Source organism: Rhinatrema bivittatum, chromosome 2 (genome assembly GCF_901001135.1).
Source record: "Rhinatrema bivittatum chromosome 2, aRhiBiv1.1, whole genome shotgun sequence".
NCBI lineage: Eukaryota > Metazoa > Chordata > Amphibia > Gymnophiona > Rhinatrematidae > Rhinatrema > Rhinatrema bivittatum.
In genome coordinates, this window is record NC_042616.1 from 91,098,620 (window position 1) to 91,121,612 (window position 22,993).

The 22,993-nt window shown below is 37.8% G+C and overlaps 1 protein-coding gene across 8 annotated transcripts in view; it reads right to left on the minus strand.

Annotated features, from left to right (window-relative positions):
• Window positions 1-22,993, minus strand: part of KMT2C (lysine methyltransferase 2C) — a 979,844-nt gene that overhangs the window by 298,753 nt on the left and 658,098 nt on the right. For all 8 annotated transcript variants that reach the window (XM_029588444.1, XM_029588443.1, XM_029588442.1 and 5 more), the window contains one exon: window positions 2,127-2,200. In XM_029588444.1, the coding sequence (XP_029444304.1) occupies window positions 2,127-2,200 (74 nt within the window). The remainder of the gene's footprint in view (window positions 1-2,126; window positions 2,201-22,993) is intronic.

A 22,993-nucleotide genomic window follows, 5' to 3' on the forward strand; every position in this document is an offset into this window, starting at 1 on the left:
TGGAGATGAGAAAGGGTAGGAAGGTTAGGCAGTGGGGTAGGGAAGTTCCCTCCCAGTGCACTCCTTAAATTGGAGCGGACTGGGAGGAAACTTGGGGAGGCCCGATTTCGTCGTCGCACATAATTTGTTAAAATTCCCCCCGCACATGCGGCTTATAAAATCTGCATGCATCCCAAAGATTTTATAACATGTGTGCGCATGTTATAAAATCCGCGTGTCCATGTGTGCGTGCCAAGAACCGTGCACACAATGATGCATGCTCACCTTTTAAAATCTACCTCTGGGATCCCTAAAGACTATAGGATGGAAATGAGGAAAAGAGCACATGGGGGTAACTTGCTGGTGTGGCAGTTACTATCTTTAACCAATAAGCCTTCATACTGTTGATGCAACTCCATTATTGCTCTCTGCTTTAACAGCAGGGGAAAAAGAGGAATTAGGTTTAGACAGCAACCAAAAAGACATTGAACTTTACAGTCTGGGAAAACAAATAGGCATGGGGTAACTTGCCGATGCGGCAAGTTACCCCATGCCTTACACTTGTGATGCAACTCCAACATTGCTCTCTTCTTCAATGGCACGAAGTAATGGGGAATTGGACTCAGACAGCAATTAACAAGGGCCTTGACTTTGACAGTTTGGGAAACTAAGTATGGGGGTAAACTGTATGGCACGGCAGATGCCACCCTGATGCTACCATTATGGGGGATACCTGCATGGTGCGGCTGACACTACCATAAAGTTGCTGGGCAAACTGGATGGACCGTTTGGTCCTTTTCTGCCGTCATTTCTATGTTTCTATGTAAAAAGAACAATTTTTGGAAGCAGTAGATCATTCACTGAAGAGTATTTAAGTGAATGTGATGTTATTGCTTTAAACATCAAGCACTCCCAATAACCTTTAAAATTAATTTAAAAAAATGAAAAATTGAAACAATTAGATTTATAATCCAAGATACAAGCTTCACCATTAACCTCAAGACCCAAAGAGATCCAAATTCATTTGGTAAATGGATACATTATCTGGGTAATGTACTTAGATATACGGCAGGACTTATTTGCATAAGTCTGCTGCTGAATATACCTGAAAAAAGTTATCTAGATAACTTTAGAATAGCCTTTTTTAGCAACCAAATTTACTCACCTAACTTTATCCGGCCTGTATTGAATATCAGCACTGACAAGATAAATTTTAGTTGTGCCCTGGGAACACCTCAAGTCTCACTTCTTTTTATGTGGGTAAATTCTGTCTGGGCAACAATTTACCCATTCATTCAGTCAGGTGGGGAAGGGGTGGTGTAGGGTTTGGGAGAATTTTAAACCCAAAAGATTTGTCTGGCTAAATCTCAAGTAATGTAAACACCACAAGTGCAAGAAGTGTAACTTAGTCCAAGTTGCTTCTAATTCTTATTTTATTAAGTCTTTATATAGTTTGTATAGCGGCAACTCCACTGTTTAAAGTTACAGAAGGTCAGGTCCCCCGACACGGACCCGTGTTTCGCCGTAGCTGCGTCGGGAGGGACATGGGCTTCAAATAATTCCATATTCTTTTTAGCAGGGAGCGCCAACCTTCTGTAACTTTAAACAGTGGAGTTGCCACTATACAATCTATATAAAGACTTAATAAAATAATAATTAGAAGTAACTTGGACTAAGTTACACTTCTTGCACTTGTGGTGTTTACATGACATTGATGTTAAGTGCAAATTTTTGCTCAGTGTATCTCTGGAATAAATCTCAAGTAAACCAGACAAATCATTTGAATACTGATTTCAAAGACTCTGATCATGGGTTAATTTTCACCTTTAACTGCAGCAAATATATTACACAGTAGATCCATATTAGGTACCACGTCTCCTCCCCTCTCAAATAAAAGGGATTAGGAAATGTTCAAATGCTAGTACATTGGCTAACGGTTTAGATTTAGTTACACATTAAACTATCATCTTGACATATGTCTATTTTACTTTGCTACCAACAAAACTTTTTAGGATCATTGAAACAGTAAATGGAGGAACATTAAATACAGGAAAACACAACTCTACTTTTTATGCATAGCCATGTTAATTGTTCAGTTATTGTTGCTGAAACAATCCATTTCCTAATTCTTTGGAAGTGATCCTTACCACATATGGAGCTCTTTCCTGGGAGCTGGCTTTTCTCCAAAGTTTAGCAATCTGCTTCACTCTTGTAGACCAATCTGTGTGAAAAACATAAAAATTAATTGACAACTCATATGGGCAGGATTGCCAAATTAACGTGGAACTTGAAGTTACAGTTAAATATAATATGTGAGATGCTCATGTTAAAGAAAATGACAGGAGCAACAAAATATAGACTGATTAATTTATACATAATACTAATAAGATTTAAAAAAACAGCCAAGTGAATAAAATACCCAGCATCTAGAGCAGGGGTACTGACCCCTATCCTCAAGGGGCTACACAAAGAGGCCTAGCTTTCAGGATATCCACAATAAATATTTATCAGGCATTTTTGCACACATATGTCTGAAAAACAGGATAATTTACATAACTTGGCTACCTAAAAAACTAAACTGGTTTGTAGATCTGAAGGACGAAACTTGTGTGCCTCTGATCTAGAGAGATCAAGTAAAGAAAGACAATTCCTGTCTGCAAACTGAATAGATTATTATGCTAAGTTAGTATTTGATTGTATCTACTGTGAAATTTTCCAAAGTGCTTTCTATTAATAAACAAATTATCAATATGACAATTGCAACATCTCCCAACCTACATATCTGCCTTGAACATGTCAACTCATGCCTAACCATGAACTTATTGCAGCAATGTCTCTAAACCTGAAGTAGTTTTTCTGAGCAGAAATTTCATGATAACTGAATTCTGAATGCTCACCTTTGTCCATAAAATCATCTTTTCTGACTGGAATTTTCCACCTACTGCTTTTTAGCATTGATCTCAATCAGAACCTGCCTCTTTTGCACTATGATGCCATGAGCCCTTATTTATAATTACCTGGAGGTCCATATTCAGAAAACCAGTTGACAAGTTATCCAGCTAAAGTTAGCTGGATATTAAGCAGGATAAATGTCCCGCTGAATATACTCACCTTTCGCCGGATAACTTTAAACTTAATCTCCGGCTTTTGAATATGGCTGGTTAGGTCTAAAATTCTCCAGCCTCATGTGGCCAGATAAATAACTACTTTATCGGATATCTTCAAAAGATGGCACTCCTGTAGGGAAAAAAACAGCTTCACTGCAGGTCTCCCGGCCCGATTCTCACCCCCATCTCAAATTTAGCAAACCCCTGCTGCCAGAGATTCTCCCAAACTCCTAATACAACAAAATCTAAGTGCTGGCCCTCCAGCCCTCCCCTCACTAAATACTAAAATAAATGATTGCCTCTTTGCCACCTCCAACCCTCCACCTTCCTCCTGAAACTCTCCTACTCACCCAGCACTTGAATTGTGGCCCCTGTTTTGAAATTTGGGATCACAGTACACAGTACACTTCCAGCATTACACTGCATTTTGTTTTCCTAGAGAAGTGGCACTTAGTGTATCTTTTAAAGATACCTGGTCAAGTAGCTAGTTAACCGATCATACAAGGCCAGATAACTCGGGACCTGACCTGAAGCAGGTCTAAAGTTATCCAGCTAACTTAACTGTGTAGTTAAAAATTGGCTAAGTTAGCTGGATAACTTAACTCCTCCCTGAAATGCCCCTAGAATGCTTTTTTTTTTTACCTGGCTAGATTTTAGATGGATAATGATTTATCTGGCTAAAAATTAGCCAGACAAGTGGCTCAATATTCCAAAATTTGCCATGTAGACCGATAACATGTGAGCTATCAATCTAAGCGGCTTTGAATATTGTCCTCCTGGATTTTATCATCTAGGAACTCAGCCTAACCAGGGAAGCAACTGAATGCTTAGCCAGGGTCCACAAGCTGTGGCTTCCCTTGAAGCCTAACTGGGATCCCTAAGTCTAGCCAGTAAGTGTTGCCATTAAGCAATAGCTGATACTTCTTCTCCTCCCCACTTCCCAAGTGCTATGAATAGCTGTTCTGGGGCTCAGAATCCTGTTCCAGGAATTACACCCAGGTAACTTTGCATGGCAGTGTACTGCCATTGAGCAACTAGACCAGTTCCTTTTATCCATAATCTTGATGTCACTCTTGATGATGAACTTTTCATGTCTGTCCTCTCTAAAATTTGAAGTCATAGTCTTGATGCTATATCTGCTGAAATGTCAAGTGTTTCTTCCCTGATTCTTGTAATTTTATAACCTCATCTAACCCGAATCTTCACAGATGATATGCTACTATCAATGAGAAAAAAAATACTCTACCAAAAACGTAAAGTAACCTATCACGTATATATGTGTGATTTTATAACACATTTAAAATGTAACTAACAACACTTATGAATTGCAGATTTACAGGTGCAGATGTCACGTTCAACAAAACATTTCAGTGACAAACTGCAGGAACTGAAGACCACAATATGGATGCCGTAAGCTTCTACAAGCCTCATATTCCAATCAATCTTTAAATACTATTAGTCAGATGATCATCTTAGTCCAATCAGACAAGACCACAAACATTTAGATCAGTGACATCATCATCATAGATTCTCATCATTAATGATACTATTACAGACCAACTAATTTTACTTATATTAGTCTTTTTATATTCTCTTGTAAAATAGCAAATATCTAATTTCACATCCTCATCAAAAAAACAAAGATCATTCAATGTTAAGATTTAACTCTTGTGGTTCTAATGATTGTAGACAATAGATCCATTGTTGTTCTCTGCATTTTAATTCTTTTTCTCAGTCGTCTCTCTGAGGATTTTTAGTCACATGGTCAATTGCGAAAAATTTTAGTAACAAGAGTATTCTAAATGGTGTACAATAAAAGGAGCTCCTAGTCTTTTTTTTTATTGAAACAGTTTTGATTCTCTGAAACTCTTGTCCTTAGTACCCCCTTTTGGTCTTTCCAACATAGTTTCGGACAAGGGAAAATCATCAGACAATAAATAAAGATGCACAGGTAGTTCAAAAACATAAGTGTAACAGAATGCCCTATAGAAACCCTCAAATGCCTTAATAGACCAGTCCCAGGAGTCTGGCCCGGTCTACCTTAACACAGGACCTTCTGGGTACAGGGTGTTTCCTCTGAGCAGGTATAAAGTGTAGCATCAGAGGAGAGCAAGCACGTCTTGTGGAGAAGGAGAAGGCAGCTCCTTAAATATAACTGACCTACTGAAGTTCTTTTGCTGTTATACTGCAGGGTAAGCAGTCTTATATTCTGTTTTGAAGGTAAAGAATAAAGTTGTGCAAGAGGAAAACTGGAATACAGCTTGTAATTCTGTCCTCCAGCCAACCACAGACCACTCATGCTCTGTGACAGTAAGTTATACTCCATTTTTGTATGTGGATGTAAAAAGAAATCTTTAGTCTGTAAATTAATTTCACCAGACTTTACACTATCCACATTTATAATGTCCCCTTTCTACTAAAGAAGGGATTATTTGATCTCTTTGCATAAAAAGATACTGGTGCATATGATGGATTCAAATATTCTTTCAAATTCCTTCCTTGAATATATGAAACTTGAGGCCTTGTATTCACAAATTGCAATGAACTTGCAAAATTCTCCACTGTTTCTTCAAAATCTTAACTATCTTTGATGACAAATGTGTATATTGGAAAACACCAGTAATGACATTCTCCATGGCTAGACCCAATATACCAGAAGTTAGTAAAAGTTCTCTTTGTGCATTAATGCTTTTATAAGCTTTTTTAATATGAATAGTAAGAATATACATGTAAAAATTTAGTGACAAATTTTTTTACTTTTCTTTATAATCTTTAACATCAAAGCAGATTCTACGATAATTCAAAAATTGAGATGCAGGTAAACTGTCTTTTGATGTCTTAGGATGTGTACTTTTGCAGTGCAGAAACTAATTCCTGTCACTACTTTTCTCTTACAAAAACGTTGTAACAATTCCTAATGAAGCTCGACTCAGTAGTACATCTAAAAAAGATATCTGGGTATAACTAAAGGTAACAGTGAACTGAGTATGTTCATTGCATTAATTCAGCCATCTAAAGGAGTTAAGCTGTTCAATCGTACCTTCCCATAGGACAAATACATTATTTATTTATTTATTTAGGCGTTTTATATACCATCGTTCCAAAAGAAGATCACAACAGCTTACAGTATCAGCATTCATATTCATGGTCTACGATCATATACTTTGTGTCAACATTCACCTTCTAATTCAACACCACAGCAAGTACATATTCTAGTTCTTAGTCATACATATTCTAGGATATCAAAGTAGCTACTATATAATTTAGTTCATATTGATACTTTTTCTAGATCAACAAAACAGTAAATATAATACTTTTTCCTGGTCAACACAACAGTAAATACAAATTTTTATTAGAAATACCCTTTAAATCATTCATTATTAGTAATGTGCAATCGTTTTTGCCGAATTGGACTACTTCAAAGAAATAGTTCAATTCGGCATGGGTCAGAGGACCCAAATCCCGAGACAGATTATCCCAAAACTTCTTGGAAAATTCGTTGTTCGGGTTAGCGCGGGGGGGGGGGGGGGGAGGGGCACCTTTATTTAAAAAAAACAAAACAAAAAACCCACCCAACCCTTAAAATTTAGTTATTTACAAACCCCCCACCCTCTGGACCCCCCCCCCCCCAAAACTTGCCTAAAATCCGTGGTGGTCCAGCGGGGGTCCCATTAGCGATCTCCCACTTGAGCCGTTGGCAGCCAGTAAACAAAATGGCACCGGTGGCCCTATGCCCTTACCATGTGACATGGGCTACCATGCCATTGGTCGGCCCCTGTCACATGGAAGGAGCAACGGATGGCCCACGCTATTTTATAAGATGGCGCCGGCCGTCCCCTTAAATGAACTTGAAGAGTCACATGATGTGAATTAGCTAGGAAGGACGTGCCTTTCTTAGCTCTGGGTGCCACATTGCCACTTTTCAACCTTACAGTGGTTTTCCTTCCTGGATTTTAAGCAAGTTTTGGGGGGGTCCGGAGGGTGGAGGTTTGTAAATAACTTAATTTTAAGGGTTGGGTGGTTGTTTTTTTTTTTCAGCAAAAATTGCCGAGAAAAGAAAAAAAAGACCCGATGGAAAACGAAGTTTTCAACGGGTTGGCCGACCCATAGCCCGACCCAGGATAAAAAAACAAAGCACATCTCTATTCATTATATATAGCATTATCTCTGGTACTGTTGTTGCAATTATCAGCATATTGGCATTTTAAGTTAAATCGTATGCCCTTCTAAAAAGCAATGTTTTCAGTTCATGCTTGAACTCTTTCTTTCTGTTATCTGATGTAATGGCTCTGGAAGTGAGCTCCACAGCTTGGGGCCTACTACTGAAAACATTTGGTCTCTTATTTGAGTTAGGTGTGTGTTCCGAGTGGAGGGTACCATTAGAAGTCCTTTGTTTTGTGATCTTAGTTATCTCTTTGGTATATGAGGTTGAAGTGTCACTCCTAATAAACATGGATCAATGCTCCTTCTGTTCAAAGATGTTGAGAGACTGTACTCGTCCGGTTATGAGGGATTTAATGGACAGAGATGATTTGAAAGAATATTGTTACTTTACATGAGCTCCTGATGAAGCAGCTGTTGCTGCGAAACTTCGGCCGTATGTTGAGCTTTTTTTGAAAAAGATTATTATAAAATAGATATTCCAAAACTGTAAAAAAACAAAAAATAGAAAACAGAAAAAGAAAAAAAGAAAAAAGAAAGACTGTTTGCCGCAGATGATTAGAGGTCCGGGCAGCTCTCTTTTTGAAAACACAGAGAACATGCTGACAGGCTTGATGATGCCGCCATACATTTAAGGAATAATATTTTGGGAAGTGGCATTGCAATTTAAGATTGATATAACATTTCCTTTTTGGATATATATCAATATTATTGATGACATTGAAAATTAGGGATAACACTTTATAATAAATTTTGGATTGTACAGGAAGCCAGTGCAGGGCAATCAGCGAGGGAGTGATGTGTTAGAATTTCCTTGTCCCTAGTAAGAGTTTTACGGATGCATTTTGAAGTAAATGAAGTAGTTTTAGTAGGCTTGGGGGAGGCCTAGTAAAAGGGAGACGCAGCAGTCTAAGTTTGAAAATATAAGTATTTGTAAGACAGTGCAGAAGTCTTGTATTGCTAACAGAGATTTTAGTCAATGTAATATTCTCAGCTTGGAGTATCCTGTTTTGATTAATTTGCTTATATGCTTTTTCATAGTGAAGCTCTTGTCAATCTGAATTCCTAGGTCTTGTACTTCATCTGATGGAGTATTATTGGTAATTCCTTGGTGGTTTCATTATTGTGTTATCTCTCCTTAGCCAATTTCCATTTTTGGGGGGTTTAGAGTTAGTTTCAGTTGAGAAAGTTTTTGTTGTATGGCCTTCATGTGTGTTGATAGAGATGTTGCAGTTTTTTTGAATGGTTTGTCAAAAGGGATGTAGGAAGAAGTTGATTCCTAGATTTGCTAGTAATATGTATATAGGTAGCAGATAGATGATGAATAGGGTGGCCGAGAGACATGAGATTTGGGGGATGCCTGTATTGACTGGGAAGGTGTCTGAAATTTGGTTACCTTGTTTGATTTAGAATGTCCTATCTTTAAGGAAGGAAGAAAAACATTTGTTAACATTCTACCTATTCCAATTTCTCTCATTTGATGGCATAGTCAGGTATGGTCAACTGTGTCAAATGCTGCTGTTAAATATATTAGTACCAGGCTATATAATTCATTGTTGTCAAAGCCTTGTAGAACAGGGTCAGTTAAAGAAATGAGAAGGGTTTCTGTTGAGTGATTTTTTTCTGAATTCGAATTGGTTTGGGTATAATATATTGTCTTCTTGTATGTAGTGCTCCAATTGTGATAGAACTGCTTTTTCTAGACTTTCACAAGGAAAGGCAAGTTAGATATTGGTCAGTAATTATCCCAATTATCGATTCTGCCAGTTTTATTTTTTAGAACTGGTTTAATCACAGCTTGTTTATGAACAGTTTCCACAAAAATAGACATAAAATAAAGGGGGAAGCATATATTTATATTTCAAAATGTACAATATATAGATTAGCTAAAGAGGGAGCCATAGCTGAAAATAGAAAACATTTTCTTCAAGGCTAAATTAAAAGTGAAATCAGTGGGAACATTATGTGGTCTTGGACGAGACTCTGTTTCAGAAATAATCATCTTGAGGAATGCTTGCACATAAAAATATAACATCAAAAGTAAAGCACCAAATGTTCTGAACAGTCTATTTTAGACAAAAGGTTTAAAAAATGAGTTGTGTCCTTAACATAGGATGGTATTTGTCCAACAAATGGTTATAAAAATGTATCAAATATTGAAAAAAGTCCATTATCTATGTATAACTATAATAAATATTAAACCAATGAAAGAAGCAAGTTCTGAAATAGGTCAATGTTTCAAATGATTTTTCACACCAACTAACTGAAAAAACCTCCACTCATGGGGTTAACCCTTACAACATATGAAAAAAATTGAAATCTTTAACCCCTTAAATGAATTTGAGGAGTCACATGATGTGAATTAGCTAGGAAGGATGTGCCTTTCTTAGTTCTGGGTGCCACACTGCCAATTTTCAACCTTACAGTGGTTTTTCTTCACTTCTGGCAAGCGGAGCTTACAGCAATTGTATTAACACATGTCGATAGCTACATTTATGCACAAGTCATCTCCGATAATGCCAGCTCATGGTGGGGAAAAAAGAAAAAGAGAAACATCAGGGCCCCGAAGAAAAGATGGCGGCGGCAGCACATCAGCAAAAGACCAAGCAGCAGAACAGCCTCCAAATGAGGCATTGGACGAGAAATTGGCAGGGATCTCAACCCAACTGGGTGAGGTTAAAACAGCCTTAGCAGATGTGGGACCTCGTATGGAACAAGTATAAGGTTGTATATCGGTCTTAGAAGATGATTCTCTTCAAGCAATGATTAAAATGGCGGGCCTCGAAAAAACCATAGAGGAGCAAGCATCCAAATTAAAGGATCTAGAAAATAGATCGAGGTGCTCAAATTTAAGATTTCTAGGCTTTCCTGAAATGATTGAAGGCCACAAGCTAGGAGAGTTATTAGAAACTTGGCTCCCAGAGGCCCTAAATCTTTCTGAGCTTAAGAATCATCTCCACATTGAGAGAGCGCACCATCTAGGTGTCAAAAAACCTTCCGAAGTGCGACCTCGGATAGTGATTGCTAAACTACTTAACTATGCACACAAAGCAAAAATTATTCAAGTTTCACGGAAATATCTGGAGTTAACTTTTCAATCACACTGAATACGCATCATGCAGGATTATTCAGCGAAAACTGCTGTGCTAAGTAAGACATTTTCCCCGGTCTGCTCCATCCTATTCAAAAGGCAAATAAAATTTGCTCTAATTTTTTCTGCAAAACTACAGATACGGCATGAAAGTCAAGGTAAACGTTTTGAGCTCCTGGGAGAAGCTAAAAAATTTCTGTATACGCTACCTGCTTGAAGATCCCGGACTGTCGACCTAGTAGCTAAAGTAGCTATGCAAAAGATCGAGGATCCAGATCTTAGAACTCAAATGGACAAGAATGAATTCCTCTGCTGGTTTAATTTGCATGAACAAGCTGTGTGAACATTTTGTATAGTTCTTTTTTTTTTTGCTTTTCTTAATTGTTGCAGACCATGGTTTCTTGGGAAGGCTAGAGCCTATGACTAAAGAGAGATGTACTTCCTTGTTTTTTCTTTTTTTCTTCTAAGGAGGACTAGCAACATGGGCTATCACCATTCTAATTTTTTTATATCTGAGTGGCAATTTAACAAAGCTACTTCAGAGATAGGACTATTCTTAAAACTGCAAGGGGAAGCCATTTGCAATTCTCGATTGTTCTAGCGTCTATAACGAAAATATATTAAGTTAATTTTACGTTTGCTATCTGATCTCTTGGAGAAGAGAGAGACTACAGATCAATATCAAATTTTTGTTTTTATTATCTTTGCTGCATTTCTTTTATATGGAACCTAACGTTGCATAGGTGAAAAAGAGACTTATCTTGCAAGACTTTTTGTTTGCAGTGGGCCAAATCAATCGGGCCTGTTGGACCCTTAATAATACAACACGTTACATATTTAAATTAATTCCCTCATTACTAAGTAGGGTCGGAACGAGCCATTGGGCTCAATTAGCCAAAGGCTGTAACGGTTATATTAGTACTATAACATATTGCGCAACACCATTAGTAGGTGGGGTGTGGCGCTCGATCACAGTATTCACATGACTCCATTCCCCTGTGATTTAAGGGGAGTATATATGTTGGGATGGATTTTTGGAGTGGGGAGGGTGGGAGAAGGGAGGGATATATGGGAGTTAAGGTTTAGTTTCCAGATTATGTTTATTGTGTTCTTCCACTATAAGGTACCCAGTCTCCCTATACTTGTGTCTCTGCTTCTAGATAAAAACGCTCATCCTTGGCATAACAGCAACTTTCGCATAGAAACTCCGCCTGGCATATTTTCTTTCACTTGGTCATTCCTAAAACAGGAGGGCCAGCTGGGGGCTCCACTGATCTATAGTATCATAGGGACCTTACTCAAAAATCTTTCCAAAGCTATCAAGTATGGATAAAATTAGTTTTTTTTCCTGGAATGTAAATGGGTTGGGAACCCCCCATCAAAAAGCTAAAGGTATTACAGTACCTATGTAGATGGGGAGCCTCTGTAGCTTGCATTTATCAGTGGCAGAAAGTACTAAGCTGCATAGTGACTGAGTGGGAACCTACCATTTCTCGGAGGCCAAAGACAAAAAAGCTGGGGTAATTATTTTAGTGGATAAAAACCTAAACTTTAAAATACAACAGGTTTTACCAGATAATGCAGGTTGGTATATCTTCATTAAGGGCCTTCTAAATGAATGGGAAATTTCTATTTGTAACATCTATGCCCCCAATGAATATTCCCACACCATTTCACAGCTATTTAACTTTTTGGTTTTGTATTCCCAAGGGGACCTATTTGTGATGGGAGATTTTAACTGGGCCACAGACCCCTCTTCTTGACAAGTGCCCACCTACAGAGAGAGGAAAATCACTTAAGCAGAAAGGATCAACTTTCCTATGCCAACAGATGGGATTAGTAGATACATGGAGAATCCTACACCCAGGTGAAAAGGATTATACCCATGTCTTCCAAGTACATGCCTCACTTTCTCAAATTGATTACATATCAGTTTCCCAACAAAGTTTCCCATTCATTTCAAAAGCAGAAATTGGGCAACAGGTTATTTTGGATCATTCTCCCATTTGGGTCGAACTAACCGCTGCAGGAGCTAGAGAGAGAAACAAAGTCTGGAAATTCCCAAGCTTTTTGAGCTCAGACCCAGAATTCCAAACCTTTTTGAAAAACAAATGGGAAGAATTCGTTTCATAATCAACACACCTCCAATCCACAACTGGAAAAGTAGTCATAAGGGGCGAAATCATTGCCTTTGTTAGTAGGAGAAAAAAGCGTCTTAACGATTCTATCCATCAATTAGAATCTAATTTATGTAAGGCCAAGGATACATTAATTAAGGGACCTACCCAGGAAAATAAGAATGTCCTTACTTCAGTTTTAGAAAGCCTTAATTTACTCCTCCACCGTGGGCTTCAACAAAATGTTACAAGTGTCAGAACACAACTTCTTTAAATACGGTAACAAAGAAGGCAAACACCTCGCTAACACAGTTAGGGTGGCACGGGGAAAAACTGTTATTGAACATATGAAATCTGCCACAGGAAAAATTGTAACCTCCAGAGCAGAGATTTGTGAAGTATTCAAACAGTTCTATGATTCTCTATACACTGATGATGTGCAGGGAGGGACACAGGAAGAGGAGGAGTTCTTCAAAGATCTGGCACTACCTAAGCTTTTCAGAGGCCCAATTAACCTTCCTGAATAATCCTCTTCAGACTTTTGAGGTCCTTAAAGTTATTTCTGAGAGTAAATCTGAAAAATCCCCAGGACTCAACGGTCTATCGTATGACTTTTACAAAATTCTCAAATTCCATATAAACGTCCCTATGACCGAGTTTTTTTACCAGTGCCCAGACAACGGATTCTTTCCCATTGGGGTTTAATACTGCACATATTACCATACTAGCTCAACCTGGGAAAGATGCACAAAGCCCTTCTTCATATCGCCCCATCTCATTATTAAATTGCGACTGCAAAATTTTAGCCAAAGTACTGGCGAATAGAATCAACGCAATATTAGCGATGCTTATTTCTAATCATCAGAAAGGTTTTGTCAAAGGCAGAGCGGCCAGTTCGCATATAATCAATTTACTTACGGCCATGCAGACCTGTCAAATTCACAAGTGCCCGGCCTTAGCTATTGGTTTCGACTCGGAAAAGGCATTTGACAGAGTCTCTTGACCTTGTTTATTTTTAGTCCTGCAATGATTTGGTTTTCAGGGTGATATTTTGACATATATCTCCCTATTTACCAAAGGCCACTTTCCTACATTATAGCTAATGGAATTAAATCAAATCCAGTAAACATAGGTAGGTGGGTTAGACAAAGATGCCCGCTATCCCCCTTGTTATATATTTTATCCATAGACCCATTACTAAGGAAAATAGCTCTCTCTCTCTGGATATAACAGGTTTTCCCCAAGATCCCGCCTCCTTTAAAGTAGGAGTGTTTGCAGATGACGTTCTGATCTTTTTGACACACCCCACTATATCTCTTCCCCTTCTATTGAACCTGCAATGCTCCTTCGGCAAGTTCGTAGGCCTAAAAATAAACCATGACAAGTCAAAAGCTTTAGATGTTTGTGGAAATATCAAACAACGTGGCCAGGTTCCTTTCCGCTAAAATGGGCCTCTGGAGCCATGAAATATCTGGAAATCCAAATACCAGCTGATTTAGACATTTAATCCAAATACCAGCTGATTTAGACATTTAAACATTTCTCCGCTTCTCACAGTTATGGCAAAGGATTTGTCAAATTGGAGGAGCCTACCACTGTATTTATGGGGTAAAATTCATCTCTTTCAAATGATGATAGTCCCAAAATGGCTCTATATACTTCAAATGGTCCCACTCTGGATCTCTAAAAAGGGCTACAGGGAAATTGAAAAATTCATTAGAGCCTTTTTCTGGAACAGTAGAACTCGCCTTCCACTGCAGATGCTCTCCAGACCTTCTGAACAAGGGGGACTCGGATGCCCGAATTTAAGGCTGCATAACCTTGTCTGTATGCTCTGCTGGATATGAGACTTTATAGTTGAAACCTCACATTTCCTACCATACACTGGTATGGGATTACCTCTCTCAACCATTGTAATAGTCCTATGTAACACTGTAGAATTCAATAATATGGCTGAATATTTCCCAAGTCTAGAAACATTACCCCAGGCGCTCCAGACTAGTTTGAAAGCCCACTTAATAATACGCTCCTGTAGAAAAGCTTGGTCTTTTTTATGCAGGCATGTAGGTCACCCGACTATTACCTCATCTCTTTTACATCTCAGTCGAAACCCATTATTTCCTCCAGGATTAGAGAAATCTGTTTTTGACACCTGGAGGTCGAAGGGGCTGATTAGTTTTTAATCAACTTTTTTCTCCTGTCACCCAGCAGCTACTTAGCTTTCAAGAATTACAAGAGCTATACCAGATACCAAAACAAAACTTTTATGCTTATTTACAAGCACGACATTTCATTGAACAGGTAAGCGACCCGATTTGAGAACCGTCCTCCGCTCTCTTACTCCAGAAGATAGCTCTTGACTTGCTAAAAAGTGACTCGAAACCATTACTAGCAGTATTTCGTAAAGCTCTATTAGAAGTCACTAAAGATGAAAGTTTATATACTATTTACCAGAAATAGAAATGCTGGTCAGACTTTCACCTTTCTCTTTCAGAGTTTAAGAACTGCTTTTTTTGAAATTACGTCTATATTGGAAAAAGTTATCCTACAGGAAACACAATTTAAATTTTTGTGGCACAATTATTAGACCCTTTCCAAAGCATATAAAGCACACCAAGTTCCCTCTGATAGGTGTTTAAAGTGTGGAAATTCTCCAGGGGATTATGTTCATATGTTCTGGGCTTGCCCAATAATACAATAATTCTGGCAACAGGTGGAGAAATCTGCATCTACGATATTAGGCCAGACTCTTTCAGTTGGCCCAAATTTATGGCTTTTCGGGACCCAATTCTCCCTTGAGTCTGAGCTAGAGGTGAACAGTGCACTCCTGGTTAAGAAAATGGGGCTCAGTGGTAAGAAACTGATACTAGTAAATTGGATAAACAATACTCTCCCCCTTCTTCTGAATTATGGTTTATACAGATGATTAAAATGTTTACCTTTGAATTTCTTTCTGCCAAAGAGGGTTCCCCAAAACACTACCATGCCATGCTAAAGGTTTGGAGGCCATTCTATAATTTTCTTTCACCCACAATTAAAGAGACACTGACTAACATATAACAACACAAGTATGGCTTGCTTCTCACTTTTGGGTACTACTGAGAGACATCAAATAGATCCAAGTAGATATTTGCAATAGATATCCATTGTTTAAAAATATCTAAAAAAATGTGTTTTAAGATATTTAAGAATGTGGTATGTATTAGTTAGATGAACGATGGGACGGGGGGGGGGGGGGGGGGAATAGAGAAGGGGAAAGGGAGGAAAATCTCCAAAAGCAGGGAGGTTTAAAATCTGATGAGGCAATGTTACATTTGTTCCACGTTCATGTGGGTGAATATATTGTATATGTAATCTGCCTTTTTATGTTGTATACACCTTTAGAATTTGTAAGTTGCAAGCAAAACCTCTAATAAATATGAAAGAAAAAAATGAACTTATGTGTTAAATATTGCTTTAACTACTCTTTTCTCTAAATATATGAGAGATGGATGGTGGAAGTTTCATATATTTACTAATCTAGGTACCAACCTGGTTACCTAATAGTCAATGGATTATAATCATTAATTGCCCACTGACCACCCTTATTTGACAGTTGCAGTTTCACAAACTAATATTTTAGAAAAATATTTTTGCATATAATATGTGCACCGTATGTTTCTCCTAAATTCAAATCAATATATTATTTAATACATCATCATGCTTGCATGGTCAATAAACCTATATTCTTTTTCACTCACACCAATCTGTATAACAAATAAGAGCTCTTATATAATCTTTGCTTCACCCGTGATTATAGCTTATTTCACACATAAGTTAATTTAAGGGGTTAAAATATTCAGTTTTTCAAATGATTTTTCAACAAAATGTTATTTATGTTTAAATCTTTTTATTACATTTTTTATACAAAAAGACAACATTGTTTCCAATACTATCTTGCTGAGCAGTGCTTTAGTTCTGTAGCCTGCCCAGTATAATCTGTCAAAGTTTACATCCAACATGAACAATATCCCCTCATTAATTGCTAAACCAAACTTTCAACAGTTTGAATGTGCTCACCTTAAAACAGGTTTTTATTGTCCTATACTAATTTTTTTCTATTTTTTATTTTCTATTTCTTGTGCAAATATCCAGTCCAACTGTACTAACAATTAAAGTTACCCATACCCAGTATTTGAATATCAAAGATATCGCAACATGCAGATCTGTTGAAAGTTTGGTTTAGTGAATAATGATTAAATAAGATAGCCCAATGTTTTGTTGAAAAACCATTTGAAATGTTGGCCTACATCTCTACTTGCTTCTTTCAACGGTTTAATAATTTATTCTAGTTTATTTTATTTTTATTTATTTGATTTATATTCCGCTTTTCAGGCACTTCAAAGCAGATTACATTCAGGTACTCTTGCATATTTCTTTGTCCCCAGTGGGCTCACAATCAGGGATGGTAACTTTCAAATGCGGGTGTGCATCGGCACAAGTTGAGGGACATAGCAATTTTATAACATATGTGCCCAATCACACATTAAGTTATAAAATAGCCTGGGTGCGCGTATGTGTGCGTCCAGTTTTGCAAGTGGGCATGTATAGCCGCGTACAATTGGGTAATTGCCGCACAAGCAGAGGAATTTTATAACAGGTGCATGTTCATGCCATGACTATTTTCACCAGTTCATCTATCAATTCTCCAAGTTTAGAGCTAGGTCCTCCAAAACCCCCTGGTTGTTTATCCTGCACTCTCCCCAGTTACCCAAAATCCCTTAAACCACTCAGGGATGCCAGGTTTTGTTTTTTTTTATAAACTTACACCTCTTCCATAGTAGAAGTGAATTTATGCGGCACTGGACCTGGATGCGCGCCCAGGTGCGTACATACTTGCACACTTTTTTTCTTGGCCCCACCCACACTATGTCCCTTTATTCCCCAATGTGAGATGTGTGCACATCAGCACATGCCCACACATTTCCTTCACTTTATAAAATTGAGTGGATATGATGCGCGCACATTTCCTGATTTTGGTGGATGCTCGGCTTTTAAAATTCACCTCTAAGTCTGTACCTGAGGTAATGGAAGGTGAAGTGACTTGCCCAAGGTCATAGGGAGCAGCAGCAGCGTTTTGTGAACCCTAGTTTCCCTGGTTTGCAGCTCACAGCTCTAAATACTAGGCTATTCCTCCACTAGTTATACATAGATAGAGTGGATTGCCACATTTTGTGGTGGATTGGCTCTACTTTGATGTTCTATGTCTGTAACAATTTATGGACCTATATTTAAAGAGATTCTAATAGAGAATCATTCACTGAAACTATTGGTCTGCCTGGTGGATTCAATAATGTTTTGTGAATCTTATGAAATTTGTAGAATGTTGGGATCTTAGGAGAAACAAAATTTAAAAATTTCAATTATTATGCTATAAGAAAACTAAATTGAAGGCTCTTTTTGTAATTTGTCTAATAGTTATTTGCAATTTCTTCATTGGATCCATCCCTAATTTTTTATATCAGGAAGTATCTGCCAATTGTTTATGACCTTCTGATATATAAGCTGTATGGTTAATTATGGCCACTGTGTCACCTTTATTAGCTCTTTCACTCAATACAGAGTGATCATTAGTGAGACTGTACAAAGCTTTAAGTTCTTCTTCGGTAAGATTTAAAAAATCTACCTTGTACACCCTCTTCTAACTGTCTCATTTCCTGCAGGACTGATTCCTTAAATGTAAATAAAACAGGGTCTGTGGGACCTGGAGGAAAAAGTGAGGTCCGTATACAGTCAATACCTGAGTAGCAAAGTTAGCTGGATAAACTTATCCAGCTAACCGGGTCAAACATGAAAATGCATTATGATATTTACGCATGTATTGACAAGTTAATGCCATAACGCATGCGAAAAGAATTGTAACGCATGGTGGAAATGCAAATTTTTGGGAGGGGCGGGATCGAGGAGTAGTTTGGGTGGGATTTAGTTAAATGAGGGGCAATATCGCACTGTGCGATAGGATAATGCATGCTATCGCATGGTTTTAATGCCGGAAATAACTACACCTTTTTTTCCAGGCGTTAGGCTGTGCGATATGCCAAAAATAGCCATAACACAATTCACAATACATTTTTGTAATTGCATTTTGGCCATTTCTGGGCTTGGGGATGGAGAAGGAGTGGAGTGGAGTAGAGAGAGAGCATCTGGGGAGGGCCTCTCTGTGTGCACCTATTTATATATCTATAGGAGGGCCATCTAATAGGTCGAGGTGAGGTGTTGGTGGTGGTTTAGGGTTTAGTTTCACATGCAGAGTGAGATGTATGAACAGCACAGTACACCTTGGTGAAGATTTGAGGAAGGTCTCACAAAGATAAAATTTCTACTATGTTCTCTCACACATATGCGCAGAAAAACGGGGTGGTCTAGGGTTATTCTGAGTTTTGGTCAACTTTCACATGCATAAGTTGCTATTTTAAAAGACACAAGCTTACATTTGCCAACTTACTTGTTTATTTTTACAAGTAAGCCTTTCTTTACTTTCATGTGTAAAATATACGTACATATATTTTTAAAATAGGAAACGTAGGTGCATTCAATGCATTGATTTACATTTAGGAGAGAGAGAGAGGGGGCAGTTTCTCATGTAGAGTAAGAAGTACGAACAGCACAATACACCTCGGTGAAGATTTGATGTCATTTAGAGTGAGGAAAGTCTCACAAAGATGAAATTTTGTACTATGTTATCTTAACCTAGCTTGTTGGTACCCTGTTATAGAGTCCATCAAGCTAGGGTGAGAAAACATAGTAGAAATTTCATCTTTGTGAAACTTTCCTCACTCCAAATGATGTCAAATCTTCACCAAGGTGTAACTGTGCTGTTCATACGTCTCATTCTACATGCGAAACTGGTACCTAAACCATCACTAACACCTGACCTCGACCTATTAGATGGCCCTCCTATAGAGATATAAATACTTAACTACTATGAGGGCTTTATAGATAGGCGCTCTCTCTTTCTCTCTCAAGAATTGAAAATAGGGATTATCGCAGGTCGCGCTAAGTTTACTGCACCATGCAATACTACCGATACAAAGCAGTAAGTTACTGCGTGGTGCAGTAATTGTAAAATTTCCAATAACAGGCCCCCCCCCCCCTTTTTTTTTTTTTTTTTTTTTTTTTTTTTAACATGGGCATTATGAATGCATTAACACTTTTTGATGATTCTAGGGGTAACTTTGGAGGTATATTCAATAGTGCAGTTGCACTATTGAATATAGCTGGCTATCTTAAATTTAGCTAACTTTATTCATCTAACTTTACGACAGCTCTTTGGCTCAACCAGACTGAGCCAGCTAACTCTACTTCTTCCAGTTATGTTCCCAGAACATCTGTAAATTAGCTGGCGAACTTATTAGCTGGTTTAAATATAACCAGCTAAGTGACCAAATATTCATTTAGCCAGATAACTTCTGAGTTTATCCATCTTAATGCTTCTGAATTCAGACCACCATGAAGATTTATTATAAACATTTGAAAAATCTCTCTGATAGAAACATTTTTAGAAAAGAATAACTTAAAAACATTTTATTTAATTTGATTTATATTCCACCTTTCAGATACTTCAAAAAAGATTACATTCAGGTATAGTAGATATTGCCCTGTGCCCAGAGGGCTCACAATCTTACCCTTAGATTCATCAAAATGCTATATCATCGCAAGGATAGCAATACTTCTATTTTCGCAGATCACTCTATAACAGGGTACTATCAAGTTAGGGCGAGATAACAGTAGAAATCTCATCTTTGTGAGACTTTCCTCACTCCAAATGACATCAAATCTTCACCTAGGTGTACTGTGCAGTTCGTACATCTCACTGTGCATGTAAAACTGGCCCCTAAACCACCACCAAAACTTCACTTCGCACTATTAGCTCGCCCTCCTATAGTTATATAAACAGTTGAATACTGTGAAGGCCTACCCAAAGGCGCTCTCTCTCTCTTTCTACTCCACTCCACTCCCACTCCCCTCTCCCAGCTCAGAAATTGTCAAAATGTAATTTGTATTCTTTATCGAAAATTACATTACAGCCGTTTCGGGCACATCACACAGCTTATCGCCAGGGAAAATATTGCAGTTATTTCCAGTGTTATGCTATCGCACGGTGTGATATTGTCCCTCATTTTAATGAATCCCTCCCAAACTCCTCCCCAATCGTGCCCCTTCAAAAAATTTGCATTTGCACATGCGATAATCATATTATCGCACACGATATCATATCGCCATGCGATAATCATATTATCGCAAACGTTATGGCGTTAACACATGCATTAACATGTTATCGCATGTGTTAACGCCATAACGCATTTTAATGAATGACCCTATTTGTTTGTACCTGAGACACTGAAGGGTGAAGTGACTTGCCCAAGGTCACAAAAAGCGGCAGTAGGATTTCAACCCTGGCTTCCCAACCTGCTGCTCTAGGCTAATGCCATTCTTGGTCACACGAAGTTCCATTGAGGCCAGCATTCTGTTTCCAACAGTGGCCAGTCTGGGTTACAAATATACATTAGATCCCTAATAGCTGATCTATTTTATGTATCACATTCGTAGGGATAAACATTGGCTTTTCCAGTTCTACCTGTTTATGGACTTTTCATCTAGGAATTTGTCCATTCCTCTTTTGAACCCCATTATGTTGCCATAACCAGGACTTCCAATAAAAGATTCCGTAGCTTGGTTATATGCTGAGTGAAAAAATACTTCTTAGGATTTGTTCTAAATTTGCTGGTTGTTAGTTTCATGGAGTGTCCCCTAGACCTACTGTTATTTGAAAGGATACCCTATGTATCTGTTCCACCCCACTCATGATTTTATAAAATTGTACTCATATCCTCTCTCAGTTGTCTCTTTTCCAAGCTAAAGAGTCCTAAGAGTTTCAAGCAAGAAATGAAAACGTGGCTCTTTAAAAAAGCATATGATTTAACGTAAAATAGCAATATGCTAATAATTTCAGCATCAATACCAGAGAAAACATTAGGGAAAAGATCAATGAACGATGTAAAGTGTAGTGTTAATAGAATTAGAATGTTTTAATTGTTAAGTCCACCTAAAAATATACAAATATGAACTAGATTAGATCCATACTATTGTGATGCCCTAGAATATGTATAACTATGAACTAAAACATGTACATATAAATACAAACTAGAACATATATTTATTGTGGTACTATCCTAGAATGTGGATGTAACACACAGTATGTAATTTTAGACCATGAATACGAATGATGATTTTGTAAACTGTTGTGATCTTCATTTGAAACGATGGTATATGAAACGCCTAAATAAATAAATAAATAAAATAATCTGTTTAACCTCTCTCATAAGAGCATTCCATCAGTTATCATTTTTGTCACCCTTCTTTGTAACTTTTCTATGTCTATTTTGAGATGGGAGTGACCAGAACTGAATACAATACTCGAGGTGCAGTCACACCATAAAGGTACTCAAATGCATTATGCTTTTCTCAGTTTTGTTCTCTATGTCTTTCAAATAATTCCAAACATTCTATTTGCCTTTTTGAGTGCCACCGCACAATGATCTGAAGGTCTTTTTCCTGAGTAGTGACTCCTTACATGGAACCCAGCATTGTATACTTGTAGTTGGGATTATTTTTCCTTACTTGGATTACTTTGTACTTGCCCTCATTAAACTGCATCTGCCATTTAGAAGCTCAGTCTCCTAGTCTCACAAGGTCCTTTCTGCAGTTCACAAGCTGATGCATTTTAATGACTCAAAACAATTTTGTGTCATCTGCATATTTAGGCACCTCACTGACTGTTCCTTTCTCTAGATCATTTATGAATGTGCTAAATAGCACAGATCCTAATACAGAATTCGCTCTAATTGCAAAACTACCCTCTGTTTCCTATCTTTTATCCAGTTACTAATCCACAAGAGGACAATGCCTCCAATCCCATGACCTCCCAATTTCCTGAAGAGTCTCTCATGAGGGACTGTCAATTGCCTTTTGAAAATCCAAATACACCCTTATCAACTGGCTCATCTTGTTTTGCATATTTATTTGCACTCTAAAATCAATCTAGTAAATTGGTAAAGCAAGACTTCCTTTTGCAAAACTATGAGGAGTCTCCCCCATTAAACTATGTCTATATATGACAGGGATGGTCAATTCCAGTACTTGACACACAAAAAAGGGTCTGATTTTCAGCATATCCTCAATGAATATGCATGAGATTGATTTGCATGCATTGCCTCCACTGTATGCAAATACATTCCATGTATATCCATTATGTATATCCTGAAAACTAGGCCTGTTTGTAGCTCTTCAGGACTGGAGTTGGCCACCCCTGATATATACAGTCACTAATTTTATTTTTAAGAATAGCTTCTACAATTTTGCCTAGCATCAACAACAGCCTCATTAGTCTATAGTTTCTATATGTTTTCACTACTGGGGTCCTTTTTAAAAACTAGCATCACAATGGCCACCCTCCAGTTTTCTGGTACTATGGCTGTTTTAAATGATAGCAAACAAAT